Genomic DNA, 20,398 nt, shown 5'->3' on the forward strand with positions numbered 1-20,398 from the left:
CCTCACAAACCTTATTGAGTTCTTTGAGAAGGTGACCAAACAGGTAGATGAGAGTAAACCGGTTGATGTGGTGTATACGGATTTCAGCAAGGCGTTCGATAAGGTTCCCCACAATAGGCTATTGTACAAAATGCAGAGGAAGGGAATCATGGGAGATACAGCAGTTTGGGTCGGAAATTGGCTTGCTGAAAGAAGACAGAGGGTGTTAGTTGATGGGAAATGTTCATCCTGGAGACCAGTTACTAGTACCGCAAGGGTCGGTGTTGGGTCCACTGCTGTTTGTCATTTTTATAAATGGCCTGGATGAGGGCGTAAAGGATGGGTTAGTAAATTTGCAGACGACACTAAGGTCGGTGGAGTTGTGGATAGTGACGAAGGATGCTGTAGGTTGCAGAGAGACATAGATAAGCTGCAGAGCTGGGCTGAGAGGTGGCAATTGGAGTTTAATGCAGACAAGTGTGAGGTGATGCACTTTGGTAGGAGTAAGCGGAAGGCAAAGTACAGGGCTAATGGTAAGATTCTTAGTAGTGTAGATGAGCAAAGAGATCTCGGTGTCCATGTACACAGATCCTTGAAAGTTGCCACCCAGGTTGACAGGGCTGTTAAGAAGGCATACAGTGTTTTAGCTTTTATTAATAGAGGGATCAAGTTCCGGAACCAAGAGGTTATGGTGAAGCTGTACAAAACTCTGGTGCGGCCGCTCTTGGAGTATTGTGTACAGTTCTGGTCACCGCATTATAAGAAGGATGTGGAAGCTTTGGAAAGGGTGCAGAGGAGATTTACTAGGATTTTGCCTGGTATGGAGGGAAGGTCTTATGAGGAAAGGCTGAGGGACTTGAGGCTGTTTTCATTAGAGAGAAGAACGTTGAGAGGTGACTTAATTGAGACATATAAAATAATCAGAGGGTTAGATAGGGTGGATAGGGAGAGCCTTTTTCCTAGGACGGTGACTGCGAGCACGACGGGGCATAGCTTTAAATTGAGGGGTGAAAGATATAGGACAGATGTCAGAGGTAGTTTCTTTACTCAGACAGTAGTAAGGGAATGGAAGGCTTTGCCTGCAACGGTAGTAGATTCGCCAACTTTAGGTACATTTAAGTCGTCATTGGATAAGCATATGGACGTACATGGAACAGTGTAGGTTAGATGGGCTTGAGATCGGTATGACAGGTCAGCACAACATCGAGGGCCGAAGGGCCTGTACTGTGCTGTAATGTTCTATGTTCTATGAGATATCAGAGGTAGGTCCTATAACAGAGAGTGGTGGGTGCGTGCAATGCACTGCCAGCAATGTTGGTGGAGTCAGATACTTTAGAGACTTTTAAGCGACTCTTGGATAGGCGCACGGAGGATAGTAAAATGTATGGTATGCAGGGAAGTTTGATCTCAGTGGAATAATAGGTTGGCACAACATCGTGGGCTGAGGGGCCTGTACTGTGCTGTACTGTTCTAGGTGATCACGGTTGATCTGATAATCCTCAACTCTACATCCCTGCCTCTTATCCCCGTGACACTTATGGATTAAAATTCCTTCAAATGACATCTCAGACAAAATCATCAAGTCGTTATTGCACTACTGTTTGTGGGGAGGTGTGTTACATGAGTATTGGCAGCTGCAGTTCCAACATCAGCTGCAATTAAACAAAAAACACTTCATTGGCATTAAAGTGCTTTGAGAGATCCAGTGGTCGTAAAAAGGGCTATATAAAGAAGTGAGAGTTTTTCTTTCCAACGTGCCTGACTCTTTAACAACGCTCTGAAACGTCCCAGCTAGACACACTTATATATTCAAGAATGCAGCTCATCTCCATTTTCTCAGGAACAGCAAAGTACGGGAACAACTATGAACAGCTATATATAAAACAAAGAGGAACTAAATGAAGGGAACAAATCGAATTGGGGACCTCTCAGCTTACATGGTCTGGTGCCAACGCCCATAACTCCACCAGAGAAGCTTCCAGACTATTTTTTAAAATTATAAAAAGGTGGCAACAAAGCAGAAACGGCTAAGGTTAGAAAGTTTTAACTGTAATGTAGAAGAAGTTTCATAATGCTGATTGCGAGGTCAATGTGTTCTCCCTTGGCTCCCACTTTAATATGCCGACTTGTTCACAGAGTTCGAAAACTCCCTCTCCAAACTGCCCAAATAAGCACAATAGACTAGACTTTCAGTGGTTTAAAACAGTTCATGGTTTAAATGATCACAATAAATAAAAATAGAAGTGAACTGTTGGGGGGAAAAAATTACAGGGACTTAATGATGCCAAAGAAAAATGCCACGGATGAAGGTGTGAGAAGAACACTGGGCTATACAAGTTAAACCTCCTGACCCACAGGCTGCAATCAGCAAGGATAGGCAACAACTCATCTACCACATTCCTCAACCCTGACACCGTGCAAGGCTGCGTACTCAGCCCTCTAGTACACTCCTCACAGATTCTGGGCTGCTTGGCCAAATTCTGCCCCAAATCTATTTACAAGTTTGCTGAAGAGACCACGTCTCAAGCAACGATGAGACAGAAAGAGATTGTGCTCTCGGCAACATGGTGTGAAGGCAATAATCTCTCCATCAACGACGGCAAAACAAGTTTACTGGTCACTGACTTCAGGAAGGGGAGAGGAGGGCACGTACTTCTCTGCATCAATGATGCTGAGGTGGAGAGCATCAAGTTCCTGGGAGTGACAATACCAACAATTTGTCTTAGTCCAACCACGTCAACACAGCAGTCACAAAAGAATAACAGCGCCTCTACTTCAAGAGGCTAATGAAATTCAGCACGTCCACATAAATACACCACAGGAAGCATCCAGAGTGGTACGGCAACTGCTCTCCCCCAGACCACAAGAAATTACACAGAGTTGTGAACACAGCCTAGACGATCACCAAAACCAGCCTTCCACCCACCGACTCCGTCTACACTTCCTGCAGCCTCGGGAAAGCAACATAATTAAAGACCCCTCCCACCCAGTTATACTCTCTTCCATCGATCAGAAAAATGTAGAAGTTTGGAAACGTGTACAAACAGATTCAAGAACAGCTTTCTCCCTGCTGTTATCTTTTAGATTTTGAAAAGAAACTCTCAAATGTTAATTCTAATCTCTCTCTCTCTCTCTCTCTCTCTCCCCATGAACCTTATTTGCGGCTGTAACACTATATTCTGCACTCCGTTCTGCCACCCTGCTGCATTTTGTATGGTACGATCTGCCAGTAATTTTTTTTTTATTTACTCATGGGATGTGGGCATCGCTGGCTCGGCCAGCATTTATTACCTATCCATAATTACCCAGAGGGACAGCTAAGAGTCAACCACATTGCTGTGGGTCTGGAGTCACATATTTCCTTCTCTAAAGGACTTAAGTAAACCAGATGGTTTTCTCATGACAATGAATTCATGGTCATCATTACAGTCTTAATTCCATTTTTTTAAAATTGAATTCAAATTCCACTATCTGCCATGGCAGGATTCGAACCCAGGTTCCCAGAACATTATCTGGGTCTCTGGATAAACAGTCCAGTGATAACACCAATAGTCCACTATCTTCACCCACTGCACGCAAAACAACATTTTTCACTGTATCTCAGTACATGTAATAACAATAAATCAAACAGTACAAACAACAAACCTACAAACTAGGAAAAGTGTAGGAGTAGGCCTGGACTAAATGATCCTAAATCATTATGTCAGTGTGCAATATTGCAGGATCTAGAATAGCAGAAAGTGAATACTAACAAGTTTATAACAGTCTCAAAAAGTCTAGAAAGGGTGATGTTCTTTGCCTCAGAAAATAGAATTTTTTTTAGGGGGTGGGAAAGTGTTCCAAAAATGCTATTTTAAAAAAATCATAAAAGGGTGAGATAGACAAGAAATCTGTTTCCACTTGCACAGCAGTTTGATATCAGATAACAAATAGAACAGTAACTAATATGTCAGATAAAATAGATTCCTGAGTAATTTCTCCACCTACAGAGCGGTTCAAATAGGGCATCATATTTTTGATTTTTCAATGCTCCCTTCCAGAGTTAAAGTTAGAAAACACTGACACAGAGACAGTGGGAGATGTTTGAAGCTCTCTACTGCGAAACGGCAATTGACGCAGGACCCATCAGTAATTTTACCGAGTCATAAAATATAGGGAAAAAGACAGCTATAGACTTTAGATGTATAAAAAAGATTTGAGGGGAAAAACAGTTTCCTCCTTCTCCTACATTGGTCTAGAGAGGAAGCTGAGGTGATTTATCAGGATGACGCCTGAGCTGGACTAATTCAAATGTGAAGAGGCTTAATAAACTTGGGTCATTTTCCTTAGAGCAGAGAAGGCTAAGGTTTGTTGGGGGGGGGGGGGGGGGAAGCACCTGATTGAGGTGTACATAGTTGTGAGGGGTGCAGGTAGGGTAGTAAAGGATCAATAACTGACGGCTTAGATTTAAGACAAGGAGCAGGAGGTTTGGAAGGGTTTTAAAGAAGGTCTTCACCCAGGAGGTGGTGGGTACCTGAAACTGAGGGCGGTGGGACAAACAGAAGCCATTAGGACACCCAAGATGTAATTAAAATCACCACTTACAAAGTTAATGCACCAAGAGCTAGAAATTGGGACTACAGCAGTTGGATATTTTATAACCAGCACAGACATAATGGTCTGTTTCTGTGCTATTAGACACCAATCCTAAAATTTGATTTGTTTTTTTTATTATATTTAGTTGTGGATTGTGGGCATTTGCCAGCTTTTACTGCCATCCCGAACTGACCCTTGAACTTATAGGCTTGCTACCATTTCAGAGGGCTGTCAAAATTCAATCACTTTGCAGTGGGTCTGGAGTCACGTGAAGGCTACACCAGGTAAGATTTCCTTCTCTAAAAGGGTATTAGGAGAACCAATCTATTGAATTCAAATTTGATCCCTGCCCTGATGAGACGTGAACCTATATCCTTAGAACATTAGACTGGGATTCTGGATTAATCGTCCACTGACATTCCCACTACACCCCCCAGCTCCCTAGAGATGATGATAAGCATTAGACAAGCACAGGGAATGTCAAGGCAGGACTAAGCCTGTCCTAATAAGATGTGCATATATCATACACTCATATCACAGACTCTTATTGTCCTGCATGCAGTCATCAGATGGAACTGTAACACTGACTTTATTCCCATTCATGAACAGAAGCGCATTGCCAAAATTCCTCAGAGGAACAGAGGATTGCGAATCTTTGGAATTCTGTTCCCAAGAGTTGTGGCGGCTCAGTTATTAACTACATGCAACACAGAAGCCGATGCATTTCTATGTACCAATGACAACAAAGATTGCACAGGAGAATTGTGGTGATCTTGAGATCAGCTGTGATCTGGAATAGTGCAGCAGACTCAAGGGGCTGAATGGCCTCCTGCTGCCCCATGTCTCACATTCCTACTTGTATTCTGTAATCAAAACAAACCCGAATTCAAATCCCGAAGATTGATGCATCTGAACAGGGGGATCAATGTTTGGGGAAAAAGACGCTGAATCCTCAGTTCAAACTTCATTTCTCCAAATACATCAGAAAATATATAAAGTTATTTGTATCTAACAGTTTTAATTTGTTCCCCACACACCCACCTCTCTCATACAAGTTAAATATAGTCATTGCACAAGCAATGACAAACTGAGTAAAGTCAGACACTCAGATGCGTGTAATAAGATGTTGAAGTATCAGTTTCATCGTCATGTGGTTTCTCGCAAAGACAATGAGGTATGCACCAAAAAGGTTCACCCAGCATCCCACATACCACCTCACTTAACCATGATTGAGCTGATAGCTGGATTTGTCCACTTTTCTCTTCCTCCACACAATTCTAAATGCAGCTGGCACACAGTAAGAGCCAATTTGACTGCAAATTCCCCACAAGTGTCACACCAGACTGAATTAATTTTAAAACCAAATGGGTAAGATATACAGGGAGGGGGCAAATGAACAGGAGGGCAAGGGAGGGAGGGGGGAGCGAGATAGAAAGAGCGAGAGCGCGTAAGGGGGTAAAGAGAGAGACAGACAGACAGACAGAGAACGAGGCAGAGAGACAAAGAAAAGGAAATGTGTAAGGAGGGACCATAGTATCCAGGGAGGATACCATTGGTATGTTTATGAAACTTAGGAACACTCCAGAGGCCATAGTTAGGCAGTAAAGTGGAGCTGAAATCTGCAAGATTCACCAGGAGCAGGGTAGGTCACAGAGATAGGGAGGCTTGTCAGAATGGAGGTGGTTACACAGATGGGCAGTAGGATTGCTTGGAGGTAGTTAGACATGGGAGGCTTGAGAGAGCCAATGGGGAGTTAGAGATGGTGGAGGTTGGGGGGGGTTTGAGGCTGCACAAGGTCATAGAGATCAGGAGGGATGTTGGGGCCAAAGCAGGCTAGAAAGATTCTGGACATCTAAGTGACACTGAAATGTGTCAAATGTAGTGCACAAATGATGTAACTAAAACTATCCTGTTCCTTGCTCAGAAGCTGCAGAAATTAATACTGTACTTCTCCCTACTATTGCAGTGGACACAATCTAAAAAACACATTAATCTACTGTGCATCAAAAATCAGAAAAACACACAGATCTTAAAACCAGATTCATTTAACAGAAAACGTAGGATCATCAATATAAATCTGAAAAAAAAGCCACATTATTCAGTGTCTCTGTCATCTTCATTCAAGACTCTGTCAATTCCTCCATTCATAGAAGTTGACTTGAAATTAAAAGGGTAAAATTGTGAGGATTGCTTACATTTCCTTGAGCACAGAAGATTAAAGGGGTGCTTCAACAGCGATGTTTATGATGGACTAAATTGGGTCAGTATTCTCGGGAGTTTAGAAGAATGCGAGGGTGATCTCATTGAAACATATGAAATTCTTTGGGCTTTGCAGGGTAAATAGGAAGAGTCTACTGACACTTCCTGGACAGTCCAATCCCTGGAGTTACGACTTCAAGATAAGGGGGAAGAAAGTTAGAACAGAAATAAAGAGATACTCTTTTGCTTAAGAGGAGTGTGAATCTTTATCCCAGAGAGTTGCCACTAGGCTAGTAACCCAGAGACCCCAGCTAATGTTCCACAGACATGACAGCTGGTAGAACTTAAATCCAATTAATAAAATATGGAATTAAAAGCCAGCTTTAGTGACGTTGACCATGAAAACTATCACCAATGTCAGAAAAACCCATCTAGTTCACCAGTATCCTTTAGGGAAACAAATCTGACATTCTTACAGCATTGCCACATGAGACTTCTGACCAGCAGCAATGTAGTTGACTCTGAAATGCCTTCAGAAATGGGTGAGCAAACTATTCCACTGGCAGACAATTAGGGATACACAACAAGCACTGAACTTCCCAGCGATAGTCACATTTCATGAAAAGAATAAATATCTTTTTGCGAAGACTCAAACTATTGGATAAATACAAAATGTTTGAGCAGGTGACAGAATCAAAGCAAATGGGAATAGGTGGGAAAGTGAGCTGATGCAGGAGGTCAACCATGATTAAATTGCTTGGTGAAGCTGAGTGGCACTCCTCCTTATTGGTACATTTTATTTTTTTCAAAAATCTGTTCTTTCATGGGATGTGGCGGGTGGGGGTCATTGGCCAGTCCCAGTGCTTGTTGTCCATGCTTAATTGCTGTTGAACTGCATGGCTTGCTAAGGTCATCTCACAGGACAATTCAGAATCAACCACATTGTTATGGATCTAGACAGTAGCCTGGGCCTCCAGATTGCTAGCCCAGTGACATGCGCACTGCGTCCCTTGATAATTTAAGTAAATGCCAAAACAGGTAGGAAGAGCCAAAAGTTGTACATTTTTGTTCATTTGGCATTTTAAGGAAATTGGATGACTTGTGCCCAAAACAGTACCTCTCAGATGAATGGTCTGATGTTCTGATTGAGCCACCAGAGTCCTGCAGCCAGAAGCTGTACACTTGCTCCCGTATTAATCTCCTCTGCCCAGGGGACCAATCCAGGAAGTTATCACACTGACTCCCATCCCAGACAATCCTCAATATTTCTCTTATCAGTCGTCTACCCATAATCATTGGTCACTTGCACACCCAAAAAAGGTTCTATGATCCAGCTCCAACTCAGGACCTGGACAACTCCAATCTGTGTCTTTTTTTTTGAGGTGGGTGACCATTAAAAGGTAAAGCATTCCATCTAGACCAGTCCACCCTAATGGCAAACAGATTTATTCCTACTTGGCTGGATACCAGCAAAATAAAAACCTTTGGCACAAATAAATATACAATGAATTTTCACCAACAGCCAGACTGAGCTACACACCGAATAAAAAACTAAACGAAAGGAACCACAGATGCTGTAAATCAGAAACTGTTGGAAAAAACTCAGAAGGTCCGGCAGCACCAATGGAGAGAAAGCAGAGTTAACATTTCAGGTCCGGAGACCCTTCCTCGGCACTCACTAGCTCCCCTTGTTTTGCACACATTCAGTCAAAGACCCCGTTGGGTGCGGGCAATATAATTCAGGAGGTCTGATCACACGCTGAAGCTGAAGTGGCGCCAGACCATCTTTTTGAAGTTTTAACAACCTCCAGGGAAGTGGTCTTCAAAAGGGGTCAACTGCAGCTTAGTGGGTGTCACTGGCATCTCCTCAGTCAGATTCATACAACATGGAAGCAGACCCTTAGGTCCAACTCGTCCACGCCGACCAGATATCTTAAATTAATCTAGTCCCATTTGTCAGCATTTGGCCCATATCCTTCCTATTCATATACAACATTTAAAAGGCATCTGAATGGGTATTTGTACCAGTCTCCACCACTTCGTCTGACAGCTCATTCCACTCACGCACCACCCTCTGCACAAAAAGGTTGACCCTTAGGTCCCTGATAAATCTTTCTCCTCTAATCTTAAACTTTTACTTTCTAGTTTTGGATTCCCCTACCCTGGGGAAAGGACGTTGGCTGCTGACCCTATCCATACCCCTCATGATTTTATAAATCTCTATAAAAGGTCACACTCAACCTCCAAACATCCAGGGAAAATAATGCCCCAGTCTATTCAGCCTCTCCCTATAGCTCAAACACTCCAATCCCAGCAATGTCCTTGTAAATCGTTCCTGAAAAACTTCCAAGTTTAATAACAGCTTTTCCCTTAGAAGAACAACCAGAATTTTATAGTATTCCAAAAGTGGCCTCACCAATGTCATAGAGTCATACACAGCGCAGAAAGAGACCCTCTGGTCCAACCAGTCCATGCTGAACATAACCCCAAACTAATCCAGTCCCACTTGCCTGCTCCTGGCCCATATCCCTCCAAACCTTTCCTGTGCATCTACTCACTTAAGTGTCTTTTAAAATGTTGTAATTGTGCCCACATCCACTTGTACAGCCACAACATTGTCACAAGTCCTATACTCAGTGCACTGACCAATAAACGCAAGCGTAACAAATGCTTTCTTCACCATTCTGTCTGCCTGTGACACCACTTTCAAGGAACTATTCACCTGCCTAGGAACTAGGTCTCTCTGTTTGGCAAAGCTCCCCATTAACTGTAAAAGTCCTGACCCGGTCTCAAGTCCACTACAGAGAAGAAAATTTAGATGCTTCAGAGCAGTCAGTACAAGGGAGAGCTGCACGATTAAATGTGACAGACATTAAACTAAGACTCCAGCCTCCCTCAAAAGGTGGCAAACAATCGTGTTGCACTACTTACAAGAGCAGAAAAATTCTCTCCGGTGTCCTGAAATATAGGAGAATGAGGAATGACTGCACACAAGATCCTGGGAGGACATAAAGCTGAGAGGGTGCTCCCCTGCAAGTTGTTGGAATTTGGGGGGAAATGGAGTTTTAAAAAGAAGGGAGTCATCCATTTCAGATGGATACTAGGAGAATATTTCACTCTCAGAGCATCACGAGTGTTCGAAGTTGCTTCCTCAGAGAGCAACAGAGGTAGGATCATTGAAGGAGAGGTGATCAGATTTTACTTTAACAAGGGAGTCAACAGTATCGACAACAAGCAAGAATGCAGAATCAAGACCACCACCAGATGAGCCACACAACCTGTCTGAATGGCAGAGCAGGCTTGAGGGGCCGAATACCATGAGAAAACTATTTGCAAGAATGCCATAGGATGGGTGGAACACACAGGAAACCCACAAGAACAAAAATGTTGGCGGATGGGTCAGACAGAAAATAAAGGGGATGATGATCAACGCCACGTTATGGCTGCAAACAAGTTTGAGAGAAGAAAATGCAAGTCATTGCCTCTCGCAGCCAACGAATCAGATGAAGGTAAGGCAGAGACAACTGAAAAATGGGGCGACCCCCCATATAACGAGTCACAACTATCCACAGCACCACAGTGCGAGAAACTGGTAATTCATTGTATGGTGAAAAAGAGGTGCCAGTGAAAATTTGGGTGTTGCTCACAAACGTTAAAGATCGTACATTGTCAAACCAAATAAATTCAAAATTTTGGTTAAATGTTTGGAAATGGAATGAACTATATTTGGGTTTAATTTGAAATACAAGCTTGAGTTATTCCCAAAGTAAATATAAGCTGTCGTATGGCAGGCATCCTACTCTCACTGCTAATTCCATGTCCACTTACACCCAAAAAACAGATTGCCTTGACCCCGTCCACTGAAACTTTGACAGGCATGGAATCAGAGATATACAGCATGAAAACAGACCCTTCAGTGCAACTCATCCACACCGACCAGATACCCTGTATTAATCTAAATCTCATTTGCCAGCATTTGGCCCACATCTGTCTAAACCCTTCCTAATCATATATCCATCCAAATGTCTTTTAAATATTTTCACTGTACCAGCCTCCATCACCTGCACTGGCAGCTCATTCCATACATGCACCAACCCCTGGATGAAAAAGTTGCCCCTTAGGTCCCTTTTAAATCTTTCCCCTCTCACTTTAAATCTATGCTCTCTAGCTTTGGACTCTGCCACCCTGGGGAAAAGACCTTGGCTACTCAGTCTATAAAATCATGAGGGGCATGGATAAACTTCTGTAAGGTTATCCCTCAGCCTCCAACGCTCCAGGGAAAATAGCCTCAGTCTAGCCAGCCTCTTCCTACAGCTCAAAGTCTCCAATCCTTGTAAATCTTTCCTGAACCTTTCAAGTTTCACAACATCTTTTCTCTAGTAGGGAGACCAGAACTGTACACAATATTCCAAAGGTGGCCTAACTAATGTCCTGTACAGCCACAAAATGACCTCCCAACTCCTATATTCAATCGCGAACAAACTGGCTGACAAATTTTCCACATTACAACAGTTAACTATACATCAATAGTTCGAGTCATATTGGAGTTAAAAACACTAACTCTTGATTATCTCCTTGAAGATGTTGCCAGACCTACTGCGTTTCCCCAGCATTCTGTGTTTTTCTTATATTTCTGGCATCCACATTCTTTTGCTTTTATCTACATCACTAGTATGGAGGTATTCAAAAGGTGCTAGATCAATGCATGTGCTTTACTGCCGAATTAAGGCTTGAAGTGAGTCAACCATCATCATGTGCGACATCTCAGAGTATATCAGTTGTCTGCTAAGGAAGTAGTCATCACCCCTCCAACCACACAAAAAGGTATTAAAAGTTTTATTACATTCGACAATTATACTTTGCAGCTGGGATCCTGCATTCAACCTTACTCAATCCAGCCACTCTCAAAACTAAATACACTGAATTCCAGTACTGGCCTAAGGAGATCCAGGTCACGAGGAGAGCAAAAGACAAACTGATTCAATCACACAAATCTGCACTGCTAAACAAAAACATTTAAAAATTCTGTACACCAGATGGCATCTGAAAAGTGGGCACTTGTTCTTTAAAAAAAACCAAACAGACATCTGCACTTAAAATAAACTAAACCTTCTAACAATTCCAGTTTTGCAAAACAGTAACATCTTATGATACCTGGGTTAATTTTGACAATAAAAAAAACCACACATAAGGGAGTGGATAACATGAGCACAAAATGAAACAATCAGCTTGCGAAACATTTTCTTAATCCGAAATCCAATGCATTGGGGGATATGCTCCTCTTTTTTTAACTATTTCTGTCCTAAGATGTCAATCAGCATTTTGTGGTGAGAGAGAAATGGCGCTGCCTCGGCTAAACATTGAGAAAGGGACAGAGAGAGAAAAAACAGAAAGAACAAAACACAAAAGGGAGACAGAGATGACAGACTCCCAGCAGAGGAGCTCAAAACCCCAAAAGGAGGAGAAAGCAGGAGAGAACGGGGATGTTTCCCTAAGGCCTGATTATGTATCCATGGACAAAATGTATTCAAATTAGAGATGGAGATGAGAGCAGGAAAAAAAACTCGTTACAAAATAGCAATGGAAACATCAAGGTGCCGCTTGGAACCTCTTCCTTAAACCAAATCTGAATGGAGATAGAGAAGAAACCAGAGTGCGGGAAAAAAAACTTGCTTTAAATGGCAAGGCGGGCCTGGCCTATTTCTGCAGCCACGCTCCCTCCCTTCAGCATTTCCCATCTGAAGGAATTTAACTCTTTGTTACCAACTGGGTCCCATTGTTTTTTTTTGCCGGGAGTGAAGGATTGAATTCTTTCCCTTATTCCCTCCCTTGGAATGGAAAGGTGGGGGGGGGGGGGTTTAAAGGTTCTCTTCCCAACCCTGCAAAAAAAATTGGGAAAATCCGCAGCATTGCAGGGAAAAAAAACACATCGCTTGCATTCTCTAACCCCCTCCTCACATTTTTTTAAAATAATGCTCTCACAGTATTTACATTAAAGCTCTCTTTTTCAGCAGCGTCAATGATGAGAATAAAATGGACAATGAAGAGGAGGAGAGAGGGGTGGGTTTTCTTTTTTTACCATTTTGAAGCCAGTTTTGGCGGTGCAGTGCAGCTCCTCCTCTTCCTCCTCCTCCTGCTCCTCTTCTTCCCCGCACTCTGAGGCGAGCACAAGGCGTGCGGGAAGGTTGCGCCGTCCATGCACAGTCTCTCAGCCCCCTGTCCCCCAAGCTCTCAGTCTCAGCTCTGTCCCTGCACCGGCTCATCCAGCATGTTCACACCAGCGCGCACACACACACACAATGGCACATCCTTGATCACTACCAGCTCTGATTGGTGCTTCTCAATCAGATGAGGATTGCTTCGATTTAAAAGCAGCCAATTCTCTCCCTCTCAGTCATACAAGTTCTCCCTAGTGTATTGCTGCACCATGCAGAGAAAAACAAAATTTAAGCAACTTTCCTTACCCTCCTCTTCTATACAAATCAGATCAATTGATCCCACACTATCCTCTGTTGAACTGCGCATCCTTGTGGTTTTTAGAAAGTTCAAAATTGATGTGATTGCAGAAAAACGTTTTGCAATTTAGCATGGATCAGATCAATTGATCCCACAGATTCCTCTGTACAACTACGCACTCTTGATTTTTAGAAAGTTCAAAGTTGATATGACTGCAGGAAAACGTTTTGCAAATGTAGGATGGAAACGATCAATTGATCCCCAATTCCTCAGTACAACAGCACACTTTTGATTTTTAGAAAGCTCAAAATTGGTAACATTGCAGAAAAAAAGTTTGCAAATTCAGGATAGAAAAGATCAATTGATCCCACAGGATCCTCCATACAACTGCACACCCTTTTGATTTTTAGAAGTTGATATAATTTCAGGGAAAGTTTTTGTAAATTTGGGATAGAACAGGTCAATTGATTCGACAGGATCCTCTCCACAACTGCACAGTCTTTTTAGTTTTAGTAAGTTCAAAACTGATACAAAATCAGGGAAAGGTTTTGTAAATTTAGGAATAAATAAATGATGGCCACAGTTCAGATTATAAACTTTCCTGAAAGTAAGATTCAAGTCCAAACTCCATACAGAGTCTAGGCTGACAGTGCCAGTGCCAGTGCAGTGTTAATGATGTACTACAGTACCAGAGATAGTGTCTTCAGGTGAGATCTTAAATTGAGGTCCAATTTATCCCTCCTGACTGGATATAAAAAATACCCAAAAGACCATGTGGAAAAACAAGTGCATTGTTCCCTCAACCCACAGGGCTAGAAACAACTTCCTTGGCAATGGTATACAGTCTTCTGCTTGATTTCACTTACTGCAAATTGCTTGATCGAATTTCCTGCATTAAAATAGAGACTTAAAAATTCGTTCACAGGATGAAGGCATTGCTGGCCATGTTAGCATTTATTGCCCATCCCCTATTGTCCAGGGAACACTTAAGAGTCAACTCCTCATTGCTGTGGGTCTGGAGTTACATGTTGGCCAGACCATATAAGGATGGCAGTTTCCTTCACTAAAAGGACATTACTGAACTAGATGAGTTTTTCCAGATTAATGGACCAGTGATAATACCAGTAGGCTATCACCTCCTCCAATTACCATGTTTCAAAAATAATTTATTGGCTGTCAAATGCTCTCAGCAAATTAAAAACCAAAAGAACTGCAGATGCTGTAAATCAGGAACAAAAACAAAGTTGCTGGTAAAGCTCAGCAGGTCTGGCAGCATCTGCGAAGGAGAAAACAGGGTTAATGTTTCAGGTCCAGTGACCCTTCCTCAGAACTTTAGTGCTTTAGGAAAATCCCCAGTTATCCTCAGGTATCTTTAAAAAAGTCATAAAATCTTAAGTCTTTGTCCTTTTGAACTAAACTGCACTAACTTATTTAAATTATAAAAAAAGACAAATTTTAATATAAATTGTCAGAAACAATAAATGATAGGACTGTTAAGGTAGTCAGGCATAAAAGATTGACACTGAAGAACAAAAAGAACAAAAGAGAAGTACAGCACAGGGTCAGGCCCTTCAGCCCAAGCCCATGCCCATCGTCATGCCCTAACTAATATAAAAACAAACCTTCTGCCCTTATTTGGTTCATATCCCAGTATTCCCTCCCTATTCATGTAACCATCCAGATGCCTCACAAATGTTGCCGATGTGCTTGCTTCCACCACCTCCTCTAGCAGCATTCCAGGCTCCAACCACTCTCTGTGTGAAAACCTTTCCTCACACATTTCCCTTAAACTTCTGCCCTCTCACTTTGAACCTGTGCCCCTTTGTATTTGAAACTTCAACCATGGGAAAAAGCCTCTGACTTATCCTATCTATGCCTCTCATAATCTTGTAGACCTTTATCAGGTCTCCTCTCAGCTGCCGTCTTTCTAGTGAAAACAATCATAGATGACAAAATGTGGAGCTGGATGAACACAGCAGGCCAAGCAACATCTTAGGAGCACAAAAGCTTACATTTCGGTCCTAGTCTTTTCAATCTTTCCTCATAACCAACGCTCTTGGCACCAGGCAACATCCTGGTGAAGCTTCTCTGCACTCTGTCCAAAACTTGCACGTCCTTCTGGTAATGTGATGACCAAAACTGCACACAACATTCCACATGTGGCCTGACAAGGCTTTTATATAGCTTGATACTTCCAGTGCAGCTTGTAAGACTAGGTAGGGCTCTTATGCCAAAATGCTGGCGTTCCAACCTTAGAAGCAAGTAGAGATAACACAGTACGGAGCTGGAGGAACACAGCAGGCCAGGCAGCATCAGGGGAGCAGGAAAGAAGGGTCCTGATCTGAAACATCAGCTTTCCTGTTTCTCTGATGCTGCCTAGCCTGCTGTGTTCCTCCAGCTCTACACTCATCTCTGACTCCAGCATCAGCAGTTCTTACTATCTCTTAGAATCAGATAAGCCTAAGTTTAAGACCAACCTACCTGAGTTGTGAAATAATGTCTCTGAACAGATTGATTAGAAAGTATCCACAAGTCTTCCATGACACTTTGCAAAAGACCTGAATTTACATAGCACTTTTCACTACTTCAGCATATTCCCAAATCATGGAACAACTCGTGAAGTACACATAAAGTGTAGATACTCGGTAGTACAGGGAACACAGCTGTTAATGTGTGCAGAGACAGCTCCCACAAACAGCAAAGTGCCAGACAGCTGCATTACTTTTTGAAAGATTTGGTGCAGATTTAATGGGCCAAATAGCCTCAATCGGAGTAGTATGATCATTTGACAAACAAATAGTGGCCAGGACATTGAGACATCCATTGCAAATTAGGGTCATGGGTTTGTTTAATCCACTGAAGAGGGAGCCAGGTAAAAACTTAAACAGAGGTCACAGAGAGAGAACTTCTGTCAGCGTAGCTGTCCCTCAGTACTGTACACAAGCATTGGTTTAAATAATATGCATCAGTTTTTACAGTAAGATTTGACCCCACAACTTTCTGACTCAGAAGTGAGAGTGCTACCACAGAGCCACAGACAATATTTCGAATTCGAAAGGGAAATCGTGCAACACGCTGCAATTTATTATTCTGCTAGTTATCAGGACTTTTTTTTTAAGGTTGCAAACTTCATTTTACATTCAGTAAACATTTGGCCAGTTAATTCCACCATTCTACATTCTTTAACTGATACTGAAGTTTAAAAATGCTGGAAAGGTCTGCTAAGAGTCTGTCTCAGGTGTCATCTGTCCCATGAGAATGTTTCTGTGCATTGCAAATAAAGCTCTAGATTTCATCATCTTTCATAAAAAGTGTGAAAAACAAATTGCATTAGCCCATGTGTGGCAGACAGGAGTGCCTGCGATCTAAACTATTTGTATTACATTGCAATTTTGATCAGGAGCAGACTTATACGCCAAGGCATTTTTCCATGCAAAACTGCAGAAGGATTGAGATTGTGCACGTACACAGAGTTATGTGAAAACGCTTTTATTTTAGTGGGAGGTAGTAGCATAGTGGTAATGTCACTGGACTAGTAATCCAGAAATCTGGGCTAATGTTCAAGGTCCATGGGTTCAATTCCCACCACACTAAGCATTGAAAGTTGAACTTAACAGAAGTCTGGATTAAAAAGTGCTAGCAAAATGGTGATTGTATCACCACTATTAATTGTTGTTAAGACATATCTGGTTCATTATGTCATCCTTTCTTGGTCTGGCCTACATGTGAGTCCAAACCAGCAATGTGCTTGGCTCTTAACTGCTTATTCTAAACAATTAGAATCAGGCATTAAATGTTAGCCTAGCCAGTGACACCCTCAACAAAAAAGTTCATGTGTCCCCCTCAATAAACAATACAAAAGTATACAGGATAACTGTCCTCCAGCTAAGACAATTGGCGCTTAGCAGAGATTAAATTGGTTCCTCTACCTCCAGGGTTTATACCTCAGTTCAACTTTGGAAGACAAAGGATAAATTGGTCAAACAAACGAGAATTCTTTATTTTAAAGTTTATGTGGAAAGTGGGACATGACCTTTACTAAAGATCAGACAAATCTGTGCATCATGAAAGCTCTGCTTTCTGCTTTGCAGAAAGGTTTGTGGTTAACATTTAAAAAGCAGCCAGATGATGTGGGCGTATCTAGCATTTACAGAAACATTCTATCAGATAAAGTTTATATCTAACATCCACTAAGTAAATTCCATGCTTAAATCTCAATAAAACATGTACACACATACTCCCAGAGACACACACAAACACCCACCCTCCTGTGGTCTCTCTGAACCCTCTTTTGAAATCAAAAGGCACTTATTTAAACCCAAGTTTGGTATTGTTTAACCATCACTACCTCAACCTGTGATACTGTAAACTTCAGAAGTTTAATAACTGCTCATGGATTGAAAGAATCAGTAATAACTCTGTCTGGAAATAAACTGTTAAGGGTCAAGGATAAACCGTTATAAGGGATTGAAAGCTATAAGCCATGCCTGGAAAAAAAGGAGTTAAAGCAAAATAAACAAAACTGTTTTGAGATAACAAGGTATGGAGCTGGATGAACACAGCAGGCCAAGCAGCATCTTAGGAGCACAAAAGCTGATGTTTCGGGCCTAGACCCTTCATCAAAAATGGGGGAGGAGGAGACGGTTCTGAAATAAATAGGGAGAGAGGGGGATGCAGATCGAAGATGAATAGAGGAGAAGATAGGTGGAGAGGAGGCAGACAGGTCAAAAAGGCAGGGATGGAACCAGTAAAGGTGAGTGTAGGTAGGGAGGAGATAGGTCAGTCCAGGGAGGATGGACAGGTCAAGGGGGCGGGATGAGGTTAGTAGGTAGGAGATGGGGTGGGGCTTGAGGTGGGACGAGGGGATAGGAGAGAGGAAGAGCAGGTTAGGGAGGCGGGGATGAGCTGGGCTGGTTTTGGGATGCAGTGGGCAGGTAGGGGAGATTTTGAAGATTGTTTGGCTGCCTTATGGCACATGGACAATTGACTGTCCTGCAGAAGAACTTAAGGAGTTAATCACAGGGAAGCTGTGTGTTCAAACTGACAGATTAGATTAGATTTCCTACAGTGCGAAAACAGGCCCTTTGGCCCAACAAGTCCACACCGCCCCTTGAAGCATCCCACCCAGACCCAATCCCCTACAACCCACACACCCCTCAACACTATAGGCAATTTAGCATGGCTGATCCACCTAACCTGCACATTTTTGGACTGTGGGAGGAAACCGGAGCACCCGGAGGAAACCCAAGCAGACACGGGGAGAATGTATAAACTCCGCACTGACAGTCGCCCGAGGCTGGAATCGAACCCGGGTCCCTGGTGCTGTGAGGCTGCAGTGCTAACTACTGAGACACCGTGCCAGTCAATGCCAAATGTGTGGAGGCGATGGCCTAGTGGTATTATCGATGGACTGTTAATCCAGATAATGTTCTGGGGACCCATCAATAAATATCTGGAATTAAGAACCTAATGATGACAGTAAATCCATTGCTGATTGCTGGGGGGGGGGGGGGGGGGGGGTGTGAAAAAACCCATCTGATTCACCAATCGAAGGAAACTGCCATCCTTAGCTGGTCTGGCCTACATGTGACTCCAAACCCACCGACTCTGAACTGCCTGATGGGCAAGAAGCGCTGCCTGGCCAGCAATACCCTCATCCCGTGAATGAATAAAGGGAAAAAAAAACATGAGGAGGAACAGGAAAGCTACTTCTGACAAGAAAGCAAGCTACAAACATGATAGCTCCAACATAATCGTCAATATTGTGGATAGAAGGCCATCCATAATGTCAAACCATAAACTTGAAGGATAGAAAATTGTACAAGAATTCAACTCCATGACTCTTTAGCAGAACTCCAGACAGAAACACTGCACAAGGCTCAAACCTTGGACACACCCAGAGTGAGGCACTGTTGGCTGGAGTCATAGCTAAATTCCATCTTTAATAAAGTAACAGCCAAGTTGGGGTGTGAGGCTTAATTTGCTTACTTCAGGGGACTTATTTAGTTGTGACATGCAATAAAGTTTAAGTAATTGTTTCAGAACTTGATTGCAGGATTTCTTAATAAGCAATCAAATTAAAAAGGTAGCTATAACAAACCGAAATGGAGGGGGTTAGCTGCCTTAAATCATTTAATTAAATTCTAGGTTCCCATATCCCAAAGTCTGCAATATATCCCTGGCAGTTTGGAGAGATAGGTGAGCGTAGATGCAATCTCCACAGTTAATCTGGTTTTGCCAGGATCCTTACGTCCACATTGGGATCCTTCACCATTTCATTAAAAAATAAAACTAAGCACAGCAAAAGGCCTTCATGACCAATTTGGAGAAAAAAAAAACCAGGTTCATCTCATGAGTCAAAGCTGGCCATGTTCCCCCTACCTTAATATCCATTCCTCCCCCTTGCTTCTCCTACAGACACTCGCTGGATTAGATTCCATAAATACTGGCAGCTATGGTTGTACTTCATATGACAATAGAGAGTGAGTTAGCTTACTCGAGCTCTTGTGAACGAAGATCAGACATCACATCCCAAGTCTGAACCAATCACTAAGCATTTAAATCATTTTCCAGGAAGACTGCAAGAAATTACAGAGAGTTGTGATCACAGCCCAGACCATCCCGCAAACCAGCCTTCCACCCAGTGAATAAAAACTGAAAGAACAGCCCATGCTGTAAATCAGAAACAAACAGAAGTTGCTGAGAAAGGTCAACAGGTCTGGCAGCATCTGCTGTTCTGTGGAAGGGTCACTCAACCTGAAACATTATCTCTGATTTCTCTCCACAGATGCTGCCAGACCTGCTGAGCTTTTCCAGCAATTTCTATTTTTGCTTCTATCCATTGACTCCATCTACACTTCCCACTGCCTCGGCCAAGCAGCCAACACTATCAAAGATTCCTCCCACCCTGGTTACACTCTTGCCTGACAGGCAAAAGATACAGAATTTGGAAAACACATACCAACAGATTCAAAAACAGCTGCTTCCCCGCTGTTATCAGACTTAAGAACAGACCTATTATATATTAGAGCTGATCTTTCTCTGCATCTTCCCTGTAGCTGTAACATGATATTCTGCATTCTGTTCTACTGCCCTGATGTACTTATGTAAGGTATGATTTGTCTGCATAGCACGCAAAATAATATTTTTCACGGTATCCCAATACATGTGACAATAATAAATCAAATCA

General features: G+C 42.5%; 1 protein-coding gene across 5 annotated transcripts in view; it reads right to left on the bottom strand.

Annotated features, from left to right (window-relative positions):
* Positions 1 to 20,398, bottom strand: part of zbtb47b (zinc finger and BTB domain containing 47b) — a 228,481-nt gene that overhangs the window by 190,875 nt on the left and 17,208 nt on the right. For 2 of the 5 annotated variants that reach the window (XM_048521267.2, XM_059640222.1), the window contains exon 1: positions 12,833 to 13,039. The exons of the other annotated variants lie outside the window; for them this stretch is intronic. In XM_048521267.2, coding sequence (XP_048377224.2) covers positions 12,833 to 12,835 — 3 coding nt within the window. In that variant the 5' untranslated portion in view covers positions 12,836 to 13,039. Of the gene's footprint in view, positions 1 to 12,832; positions 13,040 to 20,398 lie in introns of those variants that run through there. 5 annotated transcript variants of the gene reach the window in all.

This window comes from Stegostoma tigrinum, chromosome 2 (genome assembly GCF_030684315.1).
Source record: "Stegostoma tigrinum isolate sSteTig4 chromosome 2, sSteTig4.hap1, whole genome shotgun sequence".
Lineage (NCBI taxonomy): Eukaryota > Metazoa > Chordata > Chondrichthyes > Orectolobiformes > Stegostomatidae > Stegostoma > Stegostoma tigrinum.